This window comes from Sinohyriopsis cumingii, chromosome 2 (genome assembly GCF_028554795.1).
Source record: "Sinohyriopsis cumingii isolate HCF-2022 chromosome 2, ASM2855479v2, whole genome shotgun sequence".
Lineage (NCBI taxonomy): Eukaryota > Metazoa > Mollusca > Bivalvia > Unionida > Unionidae > Sinohyriopsis > Sinohyriopsis cumingii.
This window is the reverse complement of record NC_142962.1, coordinates 125,255,746-125,282,673: the sequence shown is the minus strand read 5'-3', so window position 1 is coordinate 125,282,673 and position 26,928 is coordinate 125,255,746. Positions and strand designations below refer to the sequence as shown.

The window sequence follows — 26,928 nt, the reverse complement described above, 5'->3', positions numbered from 1 at the left end:
TTCAAGAATCAAATCCAAAAATAATCTAAGAATAATCTACAAATTATTTTGCAAAAGTCCTAGTAACAAATGTTCTAATAATTTCAAGTTCGAATCCTGATGGAAAATCCAAGATGGATCATGATATATGCTGTAGTCAGTACTATGCTTATCTACAGTTCCTTGTAGAAATACAAACAATGGCACTCCGGTGTTGGAAATCCAAATTAAATTTGTAAGCAATGTCTTTCCAAAATTTCTGTGTGAGTATTCCTCAAAATATTTCCAGAAAAAAAAAGAATTAATCCTTTACAAATCCAACTGAGTTGAAGATAATTAGAACTATAAATCTGACTACAACAAAATAACTTGACATCAGTGTAAAAAGCCCAAAACTGAGAAATCTCAAAGCATCTCTATTAAAACTAACCAAATGCGCATAATGGAAAAACCGGAATTGCAAAATTGAAAAGGGTGGGAGGGTCACGTTATAGTGTTTATGTAACATACACAAAAAATGACCCTGATGACAACCAATCATTTTTCTCCAAAAAATAAAAAAATTTGTTTACATCTTAAATCATGTAGTCCCATCATGACCTTGGAAACAACCAATCATTTTAAAATAAAACAGAACTTGTTTATGAAGTGACTATAAGTTCTGAAACAAGGTCAGAATTTAGATCAACACCAGGTGTTTATAAACTAACAATCAAGGTCAAACAATTTTCTGAAAAAGTATCATCTCTAGTGAATAAATTTACATTATAATAGCATATAATAAAGGGGGCCCCGAGTGGCCGAGTGGTCTAAAGTGCTGTCCGTTATGGATCACTGCCCTCTCACCTCTGTCTGCGTGGGTTCGAGTCTCCAATTCAGCCAATGTGGGTATGTGAGAAAGCTTGCCAGTAGCTTCTCGTGGGTCGGTGGTTATTTCTGGGGTTTTCCTGGGTTCTTCCTCCACCATTAATACTGGCTGCCATGTATAGCCTATCGTGTGCTGAAAAATGGCATTAAACCCTACAATAACAACAACAGCATATAATAAAATATAAAAAATTAAACTGACAAACAATTCAATTAAAATAAATATGAATTAAATTCAGATATACATAACAAAATGTAGGTCTGATCATGAGCACTCAAAAATTTTAAGTTACTGAATTAGTACTGAGTCATAAAGTCACCACTGCAGATCAGTGACTTGATCTCCGTAAACACAACTCACTGATTATACAGAAGACCAGCTTATTGCTGAACATTGTTTACTGACACTTGGATGGCAACAGATCACAGAAAGGATTAGTGGTGGCATGTCTTTTGAACTTGCTGCCCCATTTTCTAATCTGCTGCAGTGCAGCCATGAAGAGATAAATGTTCATTTGCATATTGTTGCTACAGTACAGATAAAGTCTTTACAAACAATTGTCACTTTCCAGTGAAATCAGTTTCAAAATTGAATTTAGTCATCATTATTTACAAGTGAATTATGACATTTAATCTTGCAATAGAGATGTCCAGGAAAAGGATGGCTTATTTTGTGAACAGGATTGTGATTTTAAAGAATTCACATAGGAGGAGAATGTTGAAGAGGGCAAAAGCTGTGCTACAGGTGCATTTAAACTCTTTTGATGATGTTCAGCACTGGATCAAAATTGATGAGGATTGTGCCACTGTTGACTGTTAGACTTGTACTGACATTGTCAAGTTCTTTGCAGGTGCCAAGAGACAATTTAGCTCCCGATCAACAGGAAGTAGGACCTACTATTGACAATGACCAAGAGGACACACCAGAAACACCCCATGCTGTTTCTGAAGCCATACAGTATTTGCATTCAGGAAAAGATAGCTAGAAAGCCAAGACACTGAACCCCTGAATATTTTGCAGGTGGTAAACATCAGACTTGCTAAAAACACAATTTTTTATATATAAAAACAATCCATGAAAATTGGTACCAATGAAAAAACAATCCAGTCTCAAACAACCTAAAGTCACAAAATACTTATAGCTGGAAATGCACATCATCTGAATGAATATTATTTGTCTGGATTTCGATCAGCATCATTGGATTTTAAATGGATTATATACACAAGTGTAAGTTTGTCATTTTTTCCAATGTTCCGTGTTCTGGAATTGATAAAGCATGATGTACATCATGTGACGTCATTGCCACTATTCATTATAGGTAACTGATATTTTGAACTGAAAATGAGATATCTTTTTGATAAAAACTGACTTAACATTACTTAGCACACCTGTTACAGATATATTTTCATTTATTTAATTGCAGAATGGTTGTAGAAGTGGTAAATATGTGACTATGAGATCCTAATTAAAAATGAAGCTTTTAACATCAGACTGCATTGGCCTCAAGAGCATCCTAAATCTAACCATTTTTCTTTGCAAGTTATTAATCACTGCAAAACTGATGCAGCTGTAGATAGAAATTATAACTTGCAAGTATATTTATTAAAATGAGGTATTTATATCATTGCTTTTTATGTTGCTCAGAATCTATCATACATACAACAATATTGGTTGAAAGAAAGCAATGTGATGTTTGATACATATTTTATTTACTTTTTAAAATATTACTATCAGACACATGTATAAATATCATGCAGCAAAAAAACACAATTTAATTTACATAAACAGTATTACTATATATTTGACTGGCGTGTTGTTCACCCCACCCACAAAAAAACCCACAGCAGTATGCTATATTTTTTAAAATTTTTGCTATACTGCTGTTCAGTACATAATACATTCAGCAGTTATGGACCCGGACTTTAAGTTCATACATGTTAATTATGTTGAGATGTAACAATAGATGACAAGATATTAAGAAAAGCACACTAACACCAGGTTAATGACCCAATTTATTGTTTAGTCTTGTTAAATACAATTTATCTATTTACTTATTTCAAATAAGGAGCAGAATCAGACGTTTATTTATAAATTTTGTCAGATGAATTCCATAACGAAGATAAATGTAGGACATTTAATAATACATAATCTTTAATTATCAATGCCTTTTCTATGCTGATGATAAAAGCTGTGGGTAACATCGACTGAAAGTTTTGGTTCATAATCTCTCATGTTTATATGTAATATACACATTTTATTTCAATGAAAAATGCATTTCTCAACCTAAACAAAAAGTTTGTAATGTAATACTGCCTTCATAAACACCACACATTTGTGCTGCTGGGACAGATGTGCATAATATGCACTGCGTTGAATCATTAAGGAGAATAATAACAATTTTATATGGATTTTTTTTTATATACCAGCAGAGACCTATTTTACTTGAATGAATTGCAACTGAACCACACTGTGTTTCTCAATCCATATTACAAGTCAAAATTCTTTCTTCGACTAACAACAAAGAAAATTTTCATTTATAAATTAATGTTGCTTTTGAAACACTGGTCTAAAATAAAATACTGAAGCTCAATAACATCCTTAGGGGCCATTGTTAACAAGTGAAGCAGCTGACATCAAAATTAAAAATGTTACAAGGAAGACAGATTTAAAATGATCACTAATATCTTTTAAGTTTTAAATCAATTAATTTTGTGTCAAGAAATATTTTTATCCAAGTTTGTATTTGAAACATCGAAGCGTGATTTTGACCACTAGCTGCTAGGAACTGCCATAATTTAAGTAAGTTAAGAGTCTACTCCATTTGCTTATTATGCTGGAGGTGGGGTTGTAGGCTAGGAGACAAAGAGTAATGGAGGGGAGGGAATATAAATGAAACTAATACATTTTTTACTTTTTTAGAAAAGAAAGAGCAATGTTAAGACACACATCAAGGCCATTACACTTTTTTTTCTAAATTTAAATTAAATGCTCAAGATTAGTCATGAACAATACTCCACTCCCTCGATAACTCATGCCCCAATAACTCGCAAACCCGCTTAGAATGCGGGATCCCACCTTTAAACCAGAAAATAGCCCCAAAATCGATCCCTGTTTGTTGAATTTGAGAATCACGATCTAAATTGGTAAAAAAAACTTTGATATATCGCTTATTTTATCATCGAAAACGGAAGATAGGACCTGGAAATTTTAATCTACATTATGAAATATCAAATTTAAAAATAGGTCACAGAATTTTTTACATTTTCTTTCCAAACGACATTCCTAGTACACCGCAACTAATGACATGTACGGAAATTTTAATCAACAAAAAGGTCACTTATGCCGAGTGGAGACAGCATTTTCATAAATAAATACAAATTAAAATTTTTTTTATCAATTTAAATTTGTGTTCTAGTTCTATCTTTTAGTTCCTTTTAAGTGTAATCATAAATGCAATGTGTCCTCTTGTAATTAAACGTAAAATACGTCAATCTACCATAACAGTTATGTCCATGAGCGTTTCTCAGAGAACCTAATTGTCGACCGTGTTTTGATAACTGACTTGCGGAAGTATTTGTTGTATTGCTGTACTGAATTAAAAGCTGGCCTCGTTTGTATTATCACATTCATTGAGTTTTGATGTAGATGATTGTCTCACTAAATAAATGTCATGCGGTTTTGAAAAAAAGGAATCTTTTTTGTTGGTTTATCAACAGTTAGTATAGTTTCCTACTCTGTGGGCTCCCAGTCTGGCAGGATACTATTAAACACCACTATGGGAACCAGACTCATCAAGAAAACAAAAAGCAGTGACATAATACACAGATTTTTTGTGTACATGTGATGGTTGTTGAAGCCAGTTGGAACAATCTTTCACATGTTGGACATTTTGAAAATAAAAAGAATGACGAACAACTTCATTAGAAAAAGCGCATTATTAAAAATTATTATCAACGTGATTGTAAAATGAAGATTCAGTTATTAACCCTTTAGCTACTACAGCTGTTGTGCAGTTTCACTACTGCTGAGTACTATTATATCAGTTACTCAGACTAATGAGGATGGTTCCTAGGTCTATAAACTCTGGTGAATCCACTATTCGTATGGACGCATGTCCTCTATTATAATTTGTACACCTTGTCAGTTATATGTAAAGCACAAGAAGAATGCGAGGGTTATTTCACACCAATGAGCCCTGGTAAGGTTCTCTGGATTGGCTGCAACGCTTTAGCTTTAGAAAGATCGGAAGTATCTTCACATGACAAACTCACATTAGCAGGGATCGATGATCTATTGTTTGTCATCTTGTAATTACCACATTTCCCAGAATGGTGCCTGTTCATGTGGTAGGCTAAATTAGTGGTTCTGCAAGAAAACTTAACATGAGCGTCACATAGTCGGCACACAACAATTGCCTCGTCAATTTTTACATCCCTTTTACTCTTTCTTAATGCAAAATGAGTCCATATGGCAAACCGCACTTGAAATGTGCTCAAGGTCAATGTCAGTCATCAATGTCAGCAAAGTGCTTATTTGTTGACAAAGAGAAGTTAAAGCTTCAAAAGGATGAAGATTCATAGACATGCAACTTCCAATTACCTATGCTGTAACTGCTCAGGAAACGAAATAGAAATGTTACTGAAGCAATTACTGGAGGTAAAGGAATGGAATTCAATAGGTCATTGTCAATCAGAAACTATTATAAGTAGTGAAATATGACTAATATTAATTTATAATAATAAGACTTCGTTTGCTACTTATTATCAAAATTTACGTCAATATCGCACTATATCGATGTAAGAAAGTTCTATCATAATTATTGTATCGTCAGATTAATACCACAATATACCAATATTCTATATTATTGCGCACCCCTAGTAACTATAGTGGTGTTAAAAGTTAAACACTTAAGACTCAGACTGTGAGAAGTGTAGAAATAAATACTTCATTGCCATTATGACTCTTTTTTTTTATAAATCTGTGATAAAATGCAGACCTCGAATGTACTTTGGGTGTGATTGATTACTACCCTCCAAAGATACTAAAACTTTAGAATTTTATTAAAAAGAAAAAGTAATCACAGACCCAGTGTATCCAGATGTTTAGCAAGCATATATTTTCTCTGTGGGTCTAGGTGTATAATACTACTGACAGAGGAAGTATACAGATTTATGGAGAAACAAATCTTGAGAATAATACATGCTGATTCTATGTTCATTATTTTGGTAAAAAAGACATGATTGTGAAAGGACAAAAGTCTAATCATGCTTTTACATATACATATATTTGATAATTTAACATGCAAGAACTTCACATACATTTTACCCACAACTTTGCCATCTAACACAATAATGAATGACTGAGTGTACACCACTCCCTCGATGACTCGCACCCTGTCAACTTGCAAATCCTATTACAACGAAAGGTCAGGCATGGATCCCATTTTTTAAAACCAGAAAATACCCCAAAAATGTATCCCTATTTCTTAACTTGAAAAAAAAATCACGATAAAAATTGGTAACTGAAATGTTGATATATCACTCATTTTATGGTCAAGAACGGTCGATTTGATCTGGAAACTTTAATTAACATTTTCAAATTATCAGCTTTTAAAAAGAAGTCATGTAATTGGTTATATTTTCTTTCCAAATGACATTCTTTGTACATCATAATTAAAGATATTCAAGGAAATTTTGATCAATGAAAATGTCAATTATGCCTAGTGTAGGCAGTACATTAATATTTAAATGCCAAATAAATGATTTTTATTAATTGAAATTTATGTTTTAATTCCATCTTTTAGTTTCACTTAAGCATAATCATCACAAATACAATGTGTATCTAAACGTAAAATTTATCACTCTAACATAAAAGCTAAGTCTGCAAGCATTTCTCTGAGAACCTAATTAAGTGCCGACTGTGTTTTGATAACTGACTCATGGAAGTATTTGTTGTATTGCTGCAATGAAATAACAGCTGGGTTCCTGTTTATTAGGCCCTATCACGTTAATTATGTCTTTTGAATCAAATAAAGGAGGTGGAATATTTAAAAAAAGTTAAAAGGCACACAAATCCTACATACTTAAAATTTGAACTCACTTCAGTTGATCAATAGAACACTGTTATAAATTTTATTGTGTATGTAACAAACAACATTAAATTAACCGACTCTTTCATAACTGGTATCAAAGATAGCAAAGCAATCAAGTGAAATGAATACTTTGTGAAATAAAGAGCTCGGTTTCACAGATATGGACCATTGTGGGCAAGCGATTTTCTGAGAATTTCTGAACTGGCACTCAAGAGATATCCTCAAGGGTGATAAGAAGTTTCACTATTAATTTCACTGAAATCACGTCATTAATAATGTACTAATTAAACAATACAAAAACTGAGTTTTGACGTAGGCAATTGTCTCCCGGAATAAATGTCTGTAGTTTTATTAAATAAAGGAATCTTGTTGGTGGTATATCAACAGATAGTCTAGTTTCCGACCACTTTGACTCCCGACTGGCTAGTATACTATTTAATACCACTCCGAGAACCAGATTAATCAACAAAAATCAGTGTTTCTGCATACATGTGATGGTTGTTGAAACCAGTTAGAACAATCTTTTACATGTTGGAAATTTTGAAAATGTTTTTTATACAGAATAACGAACTTCATTCGAAAAAGCACGTTATTAACAATTATTATTGATGTGATTGTAATAGGATTCAGTCATTAAACAGCCCAGTTCCCTAACCACCCATGGTTTTCTTGATGTAAAAACAGATTTTTTAAATATTTTTGGAGGTCCCTGGATAACTCGAGTGTTCTTTCATGTAGTGTGGTCTATGTTTGTGGACCCCATTTGTCTCAAGTTATCGAGGGACAAGTGTACATTGGTGTACCTGTGGAAATGGCAGCAGTAAAGAAAGAGTCAATAAGTGTAGATGTGGTAAAGAAATCAACATGATTTTGGATAAGACTGAGGAGGTCAAGGTGGACTGTATCACTGATCATCCAAAAGTTTGCTTGGATAAATATGTCCAGGATACTGTGCCAACAGACTGCAATATGGAAATGGCAAAGAAATTCTGTCAGAGTACATGTCAGAGTACATGAACACTTGTAGGCAAAATATTCTTACAAAAGTTATGGGCCACTAGCAGGGTTAATTTTGGGACAAATGATTGCTTTATACAAGTGTGAAAATTGTACTCAAAATTCTTTTTTCATAAAATCCCTCCTTTATTGACAAAATGCACCATTTCACTTGAGTGGAATTTTTTACCCAAACGTTTCATTTTGATAACAGATCCTGCTAAAATCATTTGTTCATTATCTTCAAAATTCTCAATAAAAAATTGTCTATAATTTCAATTCTTGAACAGATTCTATACTATGATATTAAAAACATATTGCTGCCTGTTCATAAATAATGATGAGGTAGGTATTTGACATAATACCTCTACAAATCACATCTAGAAGATTAAATTTATCACATAAACAAAAGCTGTGGGAGTACACTTGTAGGCCTTTAATACCCTGATCCATGTCCACTGAATTGAGTCAGCAATCCATAAAACACAGTGTGTGTAGTGTATGAGTGGTAAGCCTTTTATAAACACTCTGCTTTCATCTGCTACAAATACACTCAATATGTAAGTGCAAAAGAAAGTCAATGACTGAATTAATTTATTTCTGATGGGACAATTCATTAGTTTTATGAAAAATGACATTTTTATCGGTATTTAAATTTGTGGACTGATGAATTGTACCTATTGTTTCTCTAGAAGGAAATTTTTCAATGTACTTTAAAATATGTCATTCATTGCAACCGTGAAAATTGGTACCAATGAAAAAAAAGTGAATTCATAGTATCTAAATAGAAAAATGACGAGAAAAAATGCAATGCAATGTAGGATACTGCCATGGAAACTCTTTAAGCATAACAGTCAAGCCCAAGCCCAACATCCCAAATGTTAAACTTTAATCAGACAGTAGATCTGAATCCAAACATTCTAAGAATCTTCTCAACCTAGGTTACTGTACTGGCTCATTTACTTACAATGACAAAGTTACAATTTTGCAATTTAATAAATAATCAAGGTTTGGACTGAAGCACGAGTTTTATTCTAAATTTTTAACACCACAAACTGGTAGGAAGATAAACTAAAATTATTGAAGAAATCTAAGTCTCAACACTGTAGGACTCATTTTATAGAAGCAGAGGTCTTATTCAAACAAGTTAAGCCTCCCTCTAAGAGACTGCACTGATAATATTCACAAGGACAAAAACTACTTTTTGAAAAACATCAAGATTTTAAAAACTCATTCATTCCTGGTTTGTGCAAAAATCATTCCCAATCTCTGGACTAATATAGAGGAAATTTACACATATAATATGAAGCTCTGGAAGAGTGAAGTTCTACTGTGTATACTCACATATAAGTCAATTCCAACTGCAAACAATATAAAACCCAAATCTGCCTCCACATTATGTATTGGCAGATCAGGGTCTATGATGCTTGTTCCACTGATTAGTCCTAATAAACTGTATATATCCAGAACATCAAGGACATTATGCGACAGTAAATCTGGGTCCATGCAGATTGCTAGTGGATCTGACTTTTAAGCAAGTATATATGGTATGTCAAACCAGGTGCCATAACTCCATTAAGTTTTGCCGGAAAATGGTGAACATCAAACTTTATGCAGTCCTTCAAAAGATAATGAGTGAAAATTGAATTCTTGATGGACATTGTTGTTGTTGTTCTAGGGTTTAACGCCATTTTTCAGCACAAGATAGGCTATACATGGTAGTCAGTATAACTGGTGGAGGAAGAACCCTGGAAAACCCAGAGAAGAACCACCGACCCACAAGAAGCTACTGGCAGGCTTTCCCATGTACCCACGCTAGCTGAGCCTTGGACTTGAACCCACGCAGACAGAGGTGAGATGGCAGTGATCCGGAACGGTTCTTGATGGACATAATGTAATGTGATGAGATTGATTGATATAGGTTACAGCCCCCTTTATAGCTTAAGGAGGCAGCATTAAAATGGAAAACTTCTTCCAAGAATCTAACATGGCTTGGTTTGATGTGTTTATGGCACAGTGGCAGTAGAAGTATGTCTTTTAATGCTAAGACAACTGAAGTAAAAGTGCCTTGCTCAAGGGCACATCACAGCAGCCAACCCAGACTGTTCAGATGGTAGGTTTGCATATGCACCTTTTTAGTCACGAGTCCGATGCAAGCCTCCACTGCTACTTAAAAACGTAATAAATTTTTTAAAATACCAAATTCCGTAACATAGATGATTTAGAAACAATACAAAAATTGAAAATCTATTCCTTATTTAAATATTATATACTGAGTTGGATTACCTCATCTTTTGTCTTGTAACATGGAGGGTTTGAGTTTGGATCAAATTCCATGTCTGCTGGAATTGACTGAAATAGAAAAATTATGATAATTATGCAACCAATGATAGATGAAGGTCCCAAAAAATGCATTTTCTCACAAGAGTATTGTGCAATGATGCAATCCCATTCAATCTCATTGCCAAATCCTTGTACACACCATCTTAATGTTATCACTGCCAGAGCATTGAAAACCAAGTCACACAAAACACAGGCAAGATTAACAGAATCCATCTAGTGCTATAGTGAAGTATCTAAGTATCAAAATTTGTGGTAGGAATGAGTTTTTCCTGAGGCCATGCACACAAATTCTGATCCATGGTGGGATTACCCTTACCTACAAACAATACATACTCGGTAGGATGGATTATGTTCCTGTAATTTCTAATCTGAAAAGATTGGTGTGAATAGATGAGTTCATCATGTTGGTTTTAGCTATAGAAACACATGGTATTTTCTAAAATAAATTTAGATCGATCATAACAAGAAACAAGATTGATACATTCCAGCATGAAGGCTCTGGCTGGATTCTACTTGATGTACCAAAGATATATAGTAAACACAACAAAAAATAATCCACTCCAGTCGATCAAACTTGGAGGTACCAGCAAAAATGAAAGCCATCCAAGGTTGTATCAAAATTAAGAATAATGACACAATAATGGTTGGTGCTGTCTGCATTGTATCCTATTTTGGGACATATGAATATGTAACAAAAAGTTTAAAAACAAGTTAATTTGTTTTATCTTGTCCCTAGATGCATGGTAAATATAGTAATATATTATTCAAATACCTAAAAATAATGTGATCTCATTATAAAACAGTCTCTTTTATGGCTCCCATGAAGACCATTATAGAGTGCTGTACTGAGCAAATCAACTCATGAAGAGACATGTGCCTTCTGATCATTTTGCATCAAGGACAACATCAATGACAAAACCACAGATTAAAATATATATAACAGTGCCACCCAATGAAATTTACTCACATGTCTGGAAATAAAGCAGGACAGTGGGCCAATCTCTGTGAACAGGCCTACCTGAAAATCATAACATAAAAATAGTACATTCTCTCAACAAGTCATGTGACCCAAATTTTTCTTAGAAAAAAACCTTGTTTTTTTCTTTTACAACTCAGGAACACTGAAGTCTCTAAGTGCATACAAAATTTGTTTTTTTCACACAATTCATATGTAATTACAAATATTACCCCATCTTCGACTGTCATTAATGTTAGCTGATCTAATAACACAAAACAGACATGTAGTTAACTTATTATAAGATCCTTTCATTAATTATTTCACTCTTGTTTGTAGATTGCATCATTCCCAAAAAATTATAATCCAGATTTTCTCTCATTTTTATGCGTTCTGTTTGCTTTATCCATGCAAGTTGTTTCTAACCCTGATGAAGAGTTTGATTAGCTTGAAACATTTTGAAACAGTTTTGTAATTATAGCATTACCAATTATGCACATATGTATATGACTATGGTCTTAAACTAAGAAACAATATAAGAACAAAAACCAACAAGTTTTATAAAATTCTACAAATAATTTATTTTCTAAGAATACAAAGTGAAAATATAAGAAATTACAGTATTACATATGTTATATATATATATTTAACTGTTAGTTTTTTTAAAATATTTCATTACATGCTACTGTAATGTAACATTGTACACTGGACTTGATCTTGTCAAAAATTGAGTTCATTTCTGCTTGACCTGATTGACATTTTTTATTACTTCATTTTATATAGACAACTAATACAAAGCTAAATTATTCTCTAGGTGTATGTGATTAATATCAGAATCTTTACTAATAGAAAAAGTAAATATGTTTATTTGGGTCAGGGTTTTGGACTTTCCTAAGTGAATTTTACAGGTTATGGTTTTGATTTTGTAAATATCAGGACCATTCTTGAAGGTTATTTTCCATTCAGTAATGTGTTTTTTCTTTAGAAAATACTAACTGTGACCTGAGGTCAAGTACAGAACTATATGTATTGTAACTGTAAGATCTTGGTCATTTGTACTTTAAGATCTAGCACTTTCAAGTTGTATTATGTTGTGACCAGTTGGACTGAATTTTATTTTCTTCAAATTATTGAATTCAAGTGATTATTTTCTCTAGAAATACAAAAGTGCACTGATAAAATTCTTAGATAGAGATGTTCTCTGGTATTTATAGTATATTCAAACCTGGAATTATATTTCTGTGATTACACAAAAGACTGTTGACACATCAACACTTTAATATCTACCACAGACACGTCATCAACTTCAGTTTGGGGGAAAAAAATTCTGGACTTTTACTGAATTCTATTCAGGACTGTAAACTACTAGGACTTGTGTCTGTAATTCTTGATTATTCTGGGATTTAATTCACAATAATGTAAGTTCTTTTTTCATATTTTCACTTTGTATTCTAGGGAAATAAATTATTAAATTTTACAAAGCTTGTGGTCTTTCACTTTTTTCTGTTACTTATTTAAGAGCATAGACTTGTAACACATTAAATCCCAAACAGTCCCTAAAGTTTTATCACCAGTCCTAATGAATAAAGTTATAATTAAATTCCAGTGGCATTCCAAATAAGATCCAAATGCTGCAGGTGTTGATGTGCCTGCAGTCTTGAACTGTACTAATGTACAAATTGACTGAAATGTGATATGTGCCAACAGTTGCTTGATGAAGCACAAAAAAATAATCCAAGATATCCTGGTCTGAATTCATCACAATTCCATATTGATGTCTCTGTCCAAGAATTTTATTGAGCATTTTGTTATTCCAGAGAATAATTTGAATAAATAATTCTAGCCAAAATCAAATACTGAACACAACAGTAACACTGATTCTGCCTAAAGATATTAAAGCAAAAATTAGTAGATAAAAACAATTGTATGATGGTAACAATGTTAATTAATAACTTATGTGAACTGTAAATACATTTAAATGTTTGAATTACCTCTTGTTGGTTCCTCATTTCACTTAGTTTATATTTCTAACTTGTTTAAATATGCTAGTTGCTATCTGAAAGCCAATGCATTCAATGCTGAAGTAGTTAACCAGGCTCTGTCTGTAGCACTCTACTGGTCTACTTTCTTCATTTCAACCAACATTCTTGTTTGAATCGTGTGTCTTATATTTTTTTAATCAATATCAATGAAAACAGATACTAAAAAACCTAAAAGTATTATGTGTGTGTGATTTGGACTTTTAACATAGCTTTAACAATTTTTTCAGTCATATCGCTACGACGTCTGCAGTGTGGCAGTTTATAGTGATGTCAAGCACTGGGGCATCATGCCGCAGACATGCAGCATGATGTCCCACCCTGTCACATTATCCTAACACCAGGCAGACCAGTCCTAACACTAACCTCTTAATGCTGAACGCCAAGCGAGGCAGCTGTTAGTACCATTTTTGTAAGTCTTTGGTATGACTCAGCCAGGGATCGAACCCACGACCTCCTGCATCTGAGATGGATGCTCTAACCACCACAGCGGTTACTAAAAGAAGTAACTTATCAATTTGCAAAGGAAAATTGTAATAATTCTCAAAAGGTTATGTACTACATTTTGTAAAGGACATACTAGGCAGGGCTTGAGGATCTCTTCACAATTTTAGGTTCGAGTTGTTTGTCTCTCAAGGCTGCCCTGGTAAGAGCTGAGTGAGTAGAAAAATGCGACAGTCTGGGCAGGGAAGGACCAGCCATAACAGTAAGTGCTGGAGAATATTGGCCAGAATTTTCATAGGTGAACTATTGCAAGAACAAAAAGATCAGTGACCCAAGGTTTCTCCCATGTGAGAGGGGCTATCAGAATCATCTTGTCATTCTGACCCGGTATCTTCTGAGTTATTTTTAGTACCAGCACTGAAGGAGGGGAGACTAAGGCCCAAGACCACTCCCAAATGATTGACAGAACATTCACAGCCCAAGCTTCTGGGTCTGGAACTGGAGAGACTAAGGTGGGCACCTTGTGATTCCATCTTGTCGCAAAAAGATCGATCATTGGGTATCCCCAATGGGTGCAGATTCCTTCTATCAACGGCTGATCTGTCCACTGGACTAAGGGGGTAATTGGTATGTGATATGTGTACTGTACATCCAGCCATTCAAGAGAAGAGATAACAAGATTTGTAAGCTGCTTGATGTGGCAGCCATAATAGCCCATTTCATACCGAATTTAACCAAGTTGCTCCGTAATTATCCGAATAACCTCCAGAGTTACTTTATACTCCAGCCAATCAAACGCTGGTGGGTACATGTACATATCAAAATGGCGTCCATTGTTGTTTATATGTAAATTATCCAGTCTTTCAAAAACAAATCTGATAAACTCATATGAAACGCATTTTATTATAGTGACGTTTCGGATGCACAGAAATAGTTTGAACAACTTGCTCTTTGATTGCCAGGATTAAATTTGTTTACTTTAACACCGTTTCCTTACTTACATGTACATGTCCAGAGATACTCTCTCGTATGGGTTTGAAATCCGCCCTGGTTTCCAGAAAATAAGACAAGATGGTTCCAATATTAAATTTTGTCAATATCTGCAGCAGCATCGCTGTTGAATATGCATTTTTCAACTCGATAAACGATGTTGAAGTAGTTACAGAACTTGATGCTAATGCGTTAGCCATATTTTACTAACCACCTATTATGGTCAGCTGACCACCCACCACATGATCAAAATTCTGAGCAAATAACGAAGTTCACCAAGTCTGCATGAAATGGGCTATAGGTGTCTTTACAAGCTCAATTTTTATTTAGGACCAACTAAACCTAGGGATGAATATGCATATATTGTTTCATTGCAAAATTCCTAGCAATTTATGAAGAGCAAAAATAACAGTTATGCTAATGGACAGATGCTGGTCATTGAACAAAATGACATCCCATTAGCTCTTCTGGTCTATGACCAAAAGAGCCAACAACTGCAAATATATATTACACTAGCCACTGACAGTGACACTGCCAGACAAAACTTGACAGAAAATAGAACAAGCCTCAAAATTTCAACTGACAAATTTGTAACTTTCACTGAAATGAACCGTTTGACAATTTTAATCACTTTTGGAGAGTTTGTAATTCCTAGCACCAACATGATATACCCTACTTTATTATATACTTAAGTGTGAAATATGAAGACATATTGACTACAATAATCTTCATATTTTTTCTCATTCCTTGATCATGTGTGCCTTCAAAAGTCGTACCTGCAACAACAAAAATGAGTACTTTGTGAACGATAAGAAATAAATGCAAACTGCCTTAGATTTCAGACATAAAAATAAATTTTATTAAGAAATTTGACTAAATACCATTCACATCTCTCTGAAGTTATTTCTCCATATTTTCTTGACAACAATATCAAACCTACTGTGGTGCATTGCTGAATCAGATTTATATCGTTTTCATCTAGGGTCAAAGTTTACAAAATGAAAGAAAATAGAATTTACTGTGACAGATTAGGTCAACCCATCCTACTGTTTTCTTAAGTCACGTATATTTGTATGATCAGGCTATGAAAGTAAGGAGAATTTACAAAAACAAAAGGGGGGGGGGTGAGCATGTTGTGCTAGAGAGTTAGTGTAATCTTCCAAACTTGGTTGTTGTTGTAGGGTTTGGCATGATTTTTCAGCACAAGATAGGCTATACATGGCTAACAGTATTGACGGCGGAGGAAGAACCGAGAATAAGCCCCGAAAGAACCACTGACCTGTGAGAAGCTACTGGCAAGCTTTCTCACATACCCACAATGACCGAGCCCAAGACTCGAACCCACGCAGACAGAGGTGAGATGGCAGTGATCCGTAACTGTGAACGCTTTAGACCACTCGGCACTTGGTGCCCCTTCCAAACTTGTATTCTGGAGCAAGTCTGGTATATAATAAAAAGAAAATGTTCTTTTCCTATATTAATACTGGATATATTTCATCGTGTGGTACCAAAAATAGCTTCACCACTTGTTAAAAAATGTTTTTGGTGCATGATGAAATATCTGGAATTAACTCAGAAATATCCTCTAAAAAACACAAAAAAGTACATATTAAAAAATATATTCTTTTCCTACATTAATGCTGGATATATTTCATCCTGTGATACAAAAAACCCCAACATATTTTAACTGACATTCAACACTAACACTACTGAAAACTTGATGCCTACATTTCACCATGTGCTAATGAAGGCAAGACAAAAACATACTTTGTTCACTTGAGTGACCACTGCATCAAGAACCTCTCCTTTAAATGGTCTGAAAACGATGGCTTTGTATTTTACTGGATACACCACAAACCCTCGACCTGGCTGAATCAAACCAGCACCAATATTGTCTATTGTGGTCACTGCTATAACAAATCCATATCTGAAAATCATTATGAAAATTTTATATTAAGAACTGATAAATATAATAACGTACTTCAACAAATCTAACTAAAGCAGCTTCAATGCATTACCATCACAAACTCACAAAATTTGTACAGTATATTCTAAATATTAGGGGCAAAACAATACACATGTGACACAATTCATGATATGCAGCCTGCGATATGATACATATCGATAAACATATGAACATGATGGTTTCTCCATTTTTGGAAGGTATGTGGTGCCCTTTCATGTATGTCGACATTCTGGTCCAATTTCCAGTATGCAGACTACAGATAGAAATATAATTCTCATATACTTATATGCAATTCTCATTGATGAGAAGATAAGAATAATACTTTTAAACAGACTACCTGTTGGTTGCAGAGAGATTTATCTAACGTTTTAGGCCAATTAATGGAGGCTCCATTTAACACCCTTTGTTTTGTACAACATGAATGATTTGAAAACATCTTATTACCAATTTCGTGTCTCAGTTACACTTGGAAGACATTGTGATGTTATCTTCAAAACAGAAGAAATAATGCAATTTCCTCGTGCAAAGAAAATTTCATCTGGAACAAATCCAGGCATGGGAATATGGTTGAATACCAACAAAATCTATCACATTTTTCTTCCTGCAGACGCAAAAGACTGCTGCAGCCACAGGTACTTGTATTTGTTAGTGAAGAATGAAAACTATTTACTACACTCAGTCATATTGTACAATTTGTTTTAACTTAACTGGTGATAAACTTGAACAGTCTGAAATCTGCCCCATTGCTCATTCTAATTTCATTATATGCTAATTTCATTTTTTCCATTAGCACCTTCATTCACTGGTTAAATATCTCTGCATAATAAAGAGAAATTCCAAATTTGTTTCCCATGTACAATTTAAGGAGAGATATTGAGGATTTTATCTTAAGGGAGACCACCCCTTTATCAAAGATAAAAGGAGGGGGAATAAGAAATGGTCACAAGTCAATATTTATCTAAACTTCAATATCTGTCTTTCTGTCTTTCAACTCCACTTTCTTAGAGCTCTACTGAAATCAACACCTCTGCTAATTATTTCTCAGCATTCTCTGCTCCTTTTCTTTGAATAAATATTATTCTGTGCTTCTTTCTGAAGGGGCATGTACATAGCAAGCTTTTTCTGCTTGAATATGCCGGGAAACTGATCTTTGTCACTGTTATGTACGATCTTTCAGAGATCACAGATATTATCTTTTGGATACATCTGCTCCAAAATATTTTTCACTAATGTAAACTTCCTTTGTTAAATCAGTAGTTTACTGGCTACCATGCCAAATTTCTTATCTGTTCCATAATGCTGTCTAAGGGTATTTAATCCATCAATGCTTATGCAGACAGAGGTATTAAAATAAAAATCTTTACTTTTTAATTTCATTTTGTTTACCCTTATTTTATTCAAGTTACTGTAAACCTGATATTGATATGTGTATATGGTTTTGTAGCATTTGATCCGCAGAGCGAAACTGATTAATTAAAAAAATTAAAATTGAATTATACTTTTAAATTGTCTGTATTTTCATTAGGTTCAGCATTCTGCCCTTTGTACATTTAATTTAAAAATACCACTGACAGGGTCATGCCATCTATTTTTTGTCCATCCAGTATGTACATCTGGTATTTAACACCATTTTAGGCTCAAACTCACTCACTGGTATCTCCGTTACACTTCTCCAGCTCTGATCTACTTCGTAACTTTAAAAATTATTGTCATCATCACTATCATCAACAAGTATTTGCCGAAGCAATTCGTAATGAACCACGCCAGGACTAAGACATATTGGGTTTTCTTTCTAGGTAGCCCATAATGATGCATTTACTACTACGCAGATTTGAAACGTTGTGAACTTTGAATAACAAGTTGCTATTAGAGTTTAATTTCTTAGTATATATCTAAAGATTTTTCAGTACTCATTATTATGACCAGTTTGGTTTTACTGTAGCTGTTCAGGGGTGTGTAGAGCTGTCTGAAGCTGTTCTGGGCTGTGTAGAGCTGTCTGAAGTTGTTCAGGGCAGTTTAGGGCTGATTGTAGCTGTTTAGTGCTGTGTGCTGTCTATACGTATGTATATATGTACATGTTGTGGAGCCACAAATGTAGACGTAGCCAATACAAGGGTGATGTATGCTGTCTGTACATATGTGTATACGTATGTCTGTACACATGGTGGACCCGCGAAGGCTGTGAGAGGCCGATAAAAGTGTGGGCCAACCCAAGGACTCTGTGAAACTGTGTGGTTCATCAGTTTATGAATCATACGACTGTACGAGTGTCAAGAGGCATATGTTTGTTCCAAGTGATGTTTCAATTGAGTACATTTTCAATTGCATGAGATTATTTTGAATCTTATTGGCATTATAGGAGATTATGTGAAATCTTGCTTACACTGCATAATCTAGGAGATTATGTGAATCTCACTTACAGTGCATATTTGAGTTCCTTGAGATTGTTTGAATCTCAATCGTATTACATACGTGAGATTATGTGAATCTCTTTTACAATGCATAATATTATTTGAAACGTATTTGCAGTCCATGAGGTTATTTGAATCTCACTTTCCATACGTAAGATTACATGAATCATATTTTCATTTTGTGAATGTTTGTGTAGAGTGAATGGATCAATCGTATGTAGAGAGCATGAGAAAATCAAAGTATTTATAATATATATATACATTTTTATTAATTCATTTTATAAATTTCCACCATCCATCAAATTGTGTTTGCGTTATTCATTTAATCCAAAACCCACTCAGTTTCTATTTTGTAACAATATGTATACTTTTCTGGATGGACACACATGAACATGGGAACCAAAGAGACAACTGCAAACTGCACAGACATCACTCTGCCAACACCTAATGCTCTGGCAGAGCCGAGTCAATGTTATCTGCAGTTGGATTTGACTTACTTGTAAGTATATATAGTTACGTTATGCTTCTGTTAATAAGAGCCTTTCATTTTTCATCATAATAACCGATAAAAATTAACAAGTATGCTCAATATCTGATCTCTATTTTAAAAAAAGTTATTCACTAAAACTCATTTACCTTAACCTCAGATTAAGCAACTTTATCATTATAACTTAGGTCTGAAGGATATTGTCTAATATATGTATTCTTTTTGCTGTCTTCAGTTTTCATCAAATATTTCTTTTGAAAGTTTAATTTATTGGTCCATTTGGATTGAAGTTACGTAATATATATACAGTAAAATACAACATTACAAACTACAGCTGCTTTCCATACTTACTTTCCTGTGCATGTCCCCTCAACTTCAGTGAATAGCTTCTGTTTCACAGTATTCAGGAGATTCGGCCCAAAGTATCTGGGATGGAGCAAAATTTCATGCTCTAAAGAAACCTGGAAAAGATAGATAATTAATAAGATATTTTATAGAAACAGCCTATGTAAAACTGATAGAGATATAGTTGATAACTGACAAACTTATCTACCACCAGTAACAGAATTATCAGGCACCAAAGCTTCCAGGAAAAACTCTCAAAGACCCACCATTTCTTCCTGCAAATGCATTCCCATGATGCACCTCACTTAACTGCAGAACATTCCCACTTTTGATATGGTGGCTAGACTTAAATGAACAGGCATATTCTGTCATAACTGTGTGTGGGTGATTTGGATTTTTAATGTAACTTTAACAATTTTCCAGTCATATCACTAAAATGTCTGCAGTTTGGCAGTTATAGTAATAGTTAGCACTGGGCCTCATGCTGCAGACATGTAGCATCATGTCCCCCCATGTCACATTATCCTAACACCAGGCCGACTAATCCTAATACTAACCTCTCAATGTTAAGCACCAAGTGAGGCAACTGCTAGAACCATTTGTATAAGTCACTGGTGTGACTAGGCCAGGATTTGAGCCTATAACCTCCCACATCTGAGGCTGAGGCTCCAACGACTTAGGCCACACAAGTGGTTTCTCTGATGTACTTCAGAGAAACTGATGTTCTACTGAGTGATGTGATGTGATGTGATTTTTATTTTTAATGTAGCTTTAACAATTTTTCAGTTATATCGCTACGATGTCTGCAATGTGGCAGTTTATAGTGATGTCTAGCACTGGGGCATCATGCCACAGACATGTAGCATGATGTCCCACCCAGTCACATTATCCTGACACCAGGCCGACCAGTCCTAACACTAACCTCTTAATGCTGAACGTCAAGCGAGGCAGCTGTTAGTACCATTTTTTAAGTCTCTGGTATGACTCAACTGGGGATCGAACCCACGACCTCCCGCATCCGAGGTGGACACTCTAACCACTAGGCCACCGGAGCGGTTTCTACTGAGTGTCTATGTAAGCAACTACAATTGCTTTGGCAATTAAATGATGTCCCATTTTTTGCTGTAACAGTGTTTAAATCAAACTCGTGATGATGCAAATATAATCATTAAAATAATCAAATATTTCCCATTGATAGATTTAGCTGAATCATCAATATGCCGTACTAAAAGTAACTGCTATTTAAGTACGTGTGATGTGTAATAGTTAAACTATAGGATCAGTAGCAGACTGCTCCAGTGGCCTAGTGGTTAGAGCGCCCACCTCAGATGCAGGAAGTCATGGGTTCGATGCCCGGTCGAGTCATACCAATGACTTACAAAAAATGGTACTAACAGCTGCCTCGCTTAGTACTCATCATTAAGAGGTTTTTGTTAGGACTGGTCTGCGGCATGAGGCTCCAGTACTAGACATCACTTTAAACTGTCACACTGCAAACAGCGTAGCGATGTGACTGAAAAATTGTTAAAGCGACATTAAAAACCCAAATTACACACACACACACACACAGGATCAGTAGCAACTTTTTAAAAGGGTGCAGAAAAGTATATCATTGTCTAAAGTTCACAGCCGCAAGCTATTAGGTACTGTGCATGAAGCACGATGAATTCATCTTCTCTCCTGAGTCCCCATTTTATCCCGCTGGGTCAGCTCTTACGGCATTTAACTGTGTTCACTAATTAACATACTTATTTTGGATTATTTTGCACATATGTTGCCTGGTATATTTTTTCATTCCTTCTTTGTTTTATTTAAGGACCATAATTTACAACTATTATACAGTACAGAGTAATGTCAAGAAAATGATAAATTTTCATGTATAATGTTTAAACTTCACATTCTTTTTCCAGAAAATATTTTCTTTTTAGAGTGACACAGTACTGTAACTGGATAAGAATTCCATACTAATATGTATTAAAACACATGTACTGAGAATGTACATTTTTAATTCTATAATTTTGAAATTGAGAGTTCCTGAGTTTATGCCAGGGATTCTCAGAAATAAGCTGGAGACACCAGAGTTCTACAAGTGAAGAGATCAGGACTCCTTATCCTGTAACTCTGTCGAGAACCCCAAGTAATGAATCAATCACTGTGTATTCAAATACCAGGCAGACTGCAAGCCAAGCTAATTGTGCACCTTGTAAACTGTTACAAAATGGTATACAAAACCCTGCCTTACCTTGGGGAAGCTTTGATTTAGCAAGATTACACTTGGTGGTTTAAAATATACAATTTCATGCAGTTTTAAAGGCCAAAGTGGATGCATATTTGATGGTCAAAACAGATATGCATTTCATAGACTAAAACTGATGTATACAGGTCAAAATTGAAATACACTTCATAGACTAAAACATGTATACAGTCAAAACTGAAATGCATTTCATAGACTAAATCTGATGTGTACAGGTCAAAACTGATATGCATTTCATAGACTAAATCTGATGTGTACAGGTCAAAACTGAAATGCATTTCATAAACTAAAACTGATGTATACAGGTCAAAACTGATATGCATTCATAGATTAAAACTGATGTATACAGGTCAAAATTGAAATTCATTTCATAGACTAAAACTGATGTGTACAGGTCAAAAGTGATATGCATTCATAGATTAAAACTGATGTGTACAGGTCAAAACTGATATGCATTCACAGATTAAAACGGATGTGTACAGGTCAAAATTGATGGGCATTTCATAGACTAAAACTGATGTGTACAGGTCAAAACTGATATGCATTTCTGAGCATGTAATAGCCCCCTAACCTCAAATCTGGAATCATTGGTCCTTAACCTAAAATATGAAAGCATTAGTCAATGTTACCTTCAAATTTGTTTTCTACTTGTACATTCATTTTTACATGAACTTTAACAATTTTGTAACTGACACAAAAGCCAGAATATTCATCACAAGAATGGACCAGTTTATCAGTACCTGAAAATAAAACTCTGGTTGTCTTGCAGAATCTCCAAATTTCAAAAATGAAGTGCTCACTACTGGAAGATTTGCAAACTATCAAAATGTCAAAACGTGAGAACTATTTTGATTTTTAATTAGCATGAAAAAGGATGCCTTGAAGTTAAAAATATAGATGTAAGTGTGATGTTGGCATCTAACATTTCACAATCCATTGTGAGTCTCCAAAAATGCTAAGTGAACAGTTTCAATTTTTTTCATTTAAGCAGAAACGGAACCTCTCAACTACCGAGAAATATTAACATGTATGCCCCCATTTTCAGACACTATAATGAAGAGTACTGTCTCTACTGTGGAGAAACTGGGCACATGACACAGGTATGCCATCATGGCAAACAGACTGAGCGCTTCAGATGCCATAAATATGGACACAAACAAAGACTTTGTCCATCAAAGTATTATACATATTAGGAAGCTGGCAAAGAGGAGAATGACAATGCTTCATTTACAACAAATCTAAATGTTCTTAGTGAGACTCTTGACTCTAACTACTCAATGGACACTATTGTAGATGCAAACATAAATGGATTTTCAGGGTTTGTATGTGACTTTAAAGATGCTAATATATATGAACATTTAAATATAGAAATAGGATGTAAGAACAACAAAAGTGGTGTGGAGACAATCTCAGTGAGTACCCCATTGCATGACAATATACATATAATTGATATAAAACTAAATACAAAAGCTTTAAACATAGGTCACTTAAATGTACAAGGTATAGTGGGAAAAATAGACCAGACTTCATGCCAATTTTATCTATTTGACAATTATATATACACACCCCATGGGTGGATCGAACAGTTGCTCCATTTTTGCATTCTTTTCATGTTTTTAAACTCATACAAGGAAACAAAAATTAAAATTACCAGTAAGTTAATGTTGTCTTCCAAGGAAAATAAGTAAATGTTTTAGGACTCACTGAAACCAAATTAAATGCTAACCACAATGATGATCTATTTCACTGTCAAGGCTACAATAAACCATTACGTAGGGACAGAGAGACATCGGGGTGGGTGGGGTCTTGTTACATACATTAGGGAAGATGTAAATGTAGAAAGGCGATGACTTGGAGTCACATGAAATTGAGAGTATCCGGGTGGAAATTTTTTAATTTTTTCAAAATAATGCAAAATCGTTCCTAGTTGGTTTCATTTATAGGCCACCTTCCTCCAAAGCAATTTGGAATGATAAGCTCTTGAAACAAATGGAAAATGTTCTAGCACAGGAGAATGAAACATATATACTCGGAGATATAAATAAGGACCTTCTCAATACTCAAATAAGGAACAACTGGATGGAATTTATCGAATCATTAGGCTAGACCAGCTGGTAAATGATCCCACAAGGGTAACAGAAAAATCAAGCACTCTTATTGATCACATTTATACCAATCTACCTGACAATGTGGCTTGTGTTAATGTAACGAATGTTGGTCTTAGTGACCACTATCCTACTTTGTTGACAAGAAAGGTTAAATGCAGGAAAAATAAGAAAAATACACACAAAACGATTACTTACAGATCATTCAAATTTTTTAATAAAGACCAATTTCTCATTGACCTATATAAAGTTCCATGGAATATGATCCAAAATTTGGATGACATAGATGAAGCCATGAGAGTGTGGACTAACTTATTCATGGATGTAGTATCTAAGCATGCACCACTGAAAGTATATCGAGTAAAGGCTGAAATTCAACCTAATTGGCTTACTACTGAAATCCTAGATGCTATGAAAACACGAGACCAATTCAAGGCTATGGGAAACCATGCACAATATAAAGTATGGAGAAATAAAATAACAAGTATGATTAAAAAAGCTAAAAAAAACTTATTATCAATCATTGCTTGAAAACAAAAAGAGCAACACAAACTCCATTTGGAAAGTCTTCAATGAACTCACTGGAGGAACGCACAAAAAAAAACAAATAAAATTCACTCACTTCTGGTAAATGACACCACAGTCACTGATGACACTGACATTGCAAATGTTTTCAATGATTTTTTCACAAACATTACCACAAAGTTAAAAGAACCAGTGATAGAAAACAACTTTAATGAACTGAAAAAGTTCTGCAGCAGCAAAATCTCTAAGGAGGTATGTTTCTCTATCCCACCAGTATCAAAAACTTTGTTAACAAATGCCTCAGTGAACTTGATACCAAGAAAGCTACAGGACTTGATCAGATTGGTCCACAACTCATTAAATCTTCTGCCTCTGCTATTGTAGATAACATAACATTCATAATTAATTTAAGTATTGCAACTTCATCTGTCCCCAAAATATGGAAAACTGCAAAAGTAACTCCTATTCACAAATCTGGTTCTAAGGATGATGCTGATAACTACCGACCAATCTCAATACTATCAAACTTGACAAAATTAATTGAAAAACATGTCCATGACTCATTCATGGCATATTTAACCAAACACTTGCTGTTACACCCTAATCAATCAGGCTTTAGACAGAAACATTCCTGTGAGACTGCCTTGATAAATGACTTCAAGTACTTGACCAAGGTAGAATAATAGGATCTGTATTTGTAGATTTCAGGAAATCTTTTGACATGGTGGATCATGAAATCCTTTTGATGAAACTGAAAATCTACCAGTGCGATGAAAGAACAATTAGATGGTTTACTTCTTAAGTGAGAGAACACAACATGTTTACATAAATAATGTTCTGTCTGAACCTGAAACAATTAGATATGGAGTACCACAAGGCTCAATTCTAGGTCCATTACAATTCATTTTATTTATTAATGACCTACCACTTTTACTAAGAGACTCAATACCATCAACAGATCTCTAAGCAGATGACACAACATTGTCAGACATCAAAAGCACAAAGTATGGACTCGAAATTTCTTTACAGAATGCCCTAAACAAACTGGAAAACTGGTGCACATGCAATGGCATGGTGGTAAATACTGGTAAAACTAAAATATTACTTATCTCAACACAGCAAAGAAGGACAAATCTTGATAGTGATGAACTATGTCTGACATGGAAGAATACAAATTTACAAATGGTCTGTCATGATAGACTACTTGTTGTTCTGGTAGATAATAACCTATCATGGATTGAACATATCAAACATATCAGTAAAAAGTCAATTCAAGTTTATGGCTTCTCAGTAGGATAAGACATTTTCTCCCTGAAAGGCACAGAAAACTATTTTATAACAGTTGCATACAACCCTATTTAGACTACTGTAATACAGTATGGGTAATTCAAATGATAAAAACAGCAAAGCTGGAACATCTTCAAAAAAGAGCATTTGGGCTAATATCAACCCAGAAAGAAAGCAAGGAAAGTTTAGCTGGTAGGTTAAAAATATTACCTATTAAAGACCAAATTAATGTACAGGATATCTCATAATAGTGCTCCTGAATATTTACAATCACTATTCCAGTATAGGCTACCTGGTAATACTCCCCACCTGCGATCCATGTCTACCAAACAGTATAAAATTCCCAAACCAAATAAGGAGTTATTTAAAAAAAGTTTCCAGTACTCTGGAACTCTGCTATGGAATAGTATTCCAGTTGAGATTAGAAATGCCCACTCTATTTCCTTCTTCCAAACCCAAAATATTCAGTGGCTTCAGAGATGCAGCTAAAATAAATAAATTTCTTTGTATGAGGGCCTCAAGGTAGGTTAGTGTTTAGCTAATTGTGTTACCCTCTTTAAATAAGGTCATTATTATTATTATTATTATTATTATCAGAAATGAATTTCCATCAGATTTATGACTATTTAGTAGAGAAAACAAAAGCAATGATGAAAGGAACAAATTTTGAAAACAAAACTGCATTTACATTTTTCGCTGAAAGGTATGTTTAGATTGAAATTTCAAGGAACAGAGACCTTAACTGTGTATATGAAAAGTGACTGCATCCATGATAATTAAAATACCCAAACAATAATGTTATTTTGTGTGTGTGTGAGATTTGGATTTTTAACGAGTGCAAGC

At 34.3% G+C, this 26,928-nt stretch overlaps 1 protein-coding gene across 2 annotated transcripts in view; it reads right to left on the bottom strand.

The window, feature by feature from the left end:
• Positions 1-26,928, bottom strand: part of LOC149805762 (DNA-directed RNA polymerase II subunit RPB7) — a 54,319-nt gene that overhangs the window by 25,439 nt on the left and 1,952 nt on the right. For both annotated transcript variants that reach the window (XM_089950430.1, XM_089950431.1), the window contains exons 2-5: positions 19,921-20,030; positions 16,473-16,632; positions 11,245-11,295; positions 10,221-10,286 (exon numbers count right to left, since the gene is read on the bottom strand). In XM_089950430.1, the coding sequence (XP_089806556.1) occupies positions 10,221-10,286; positions 11,245-11,295; positions 16,473-16,632; positions 19,921-20,030 (387 nt within the window). The remainder of the gene's footprint in view (positions 1-10,220; positions 10,287-11,244; positions 11,296-16,472; positions 16,633-19,920; positions 20,031-26,928) is intronic.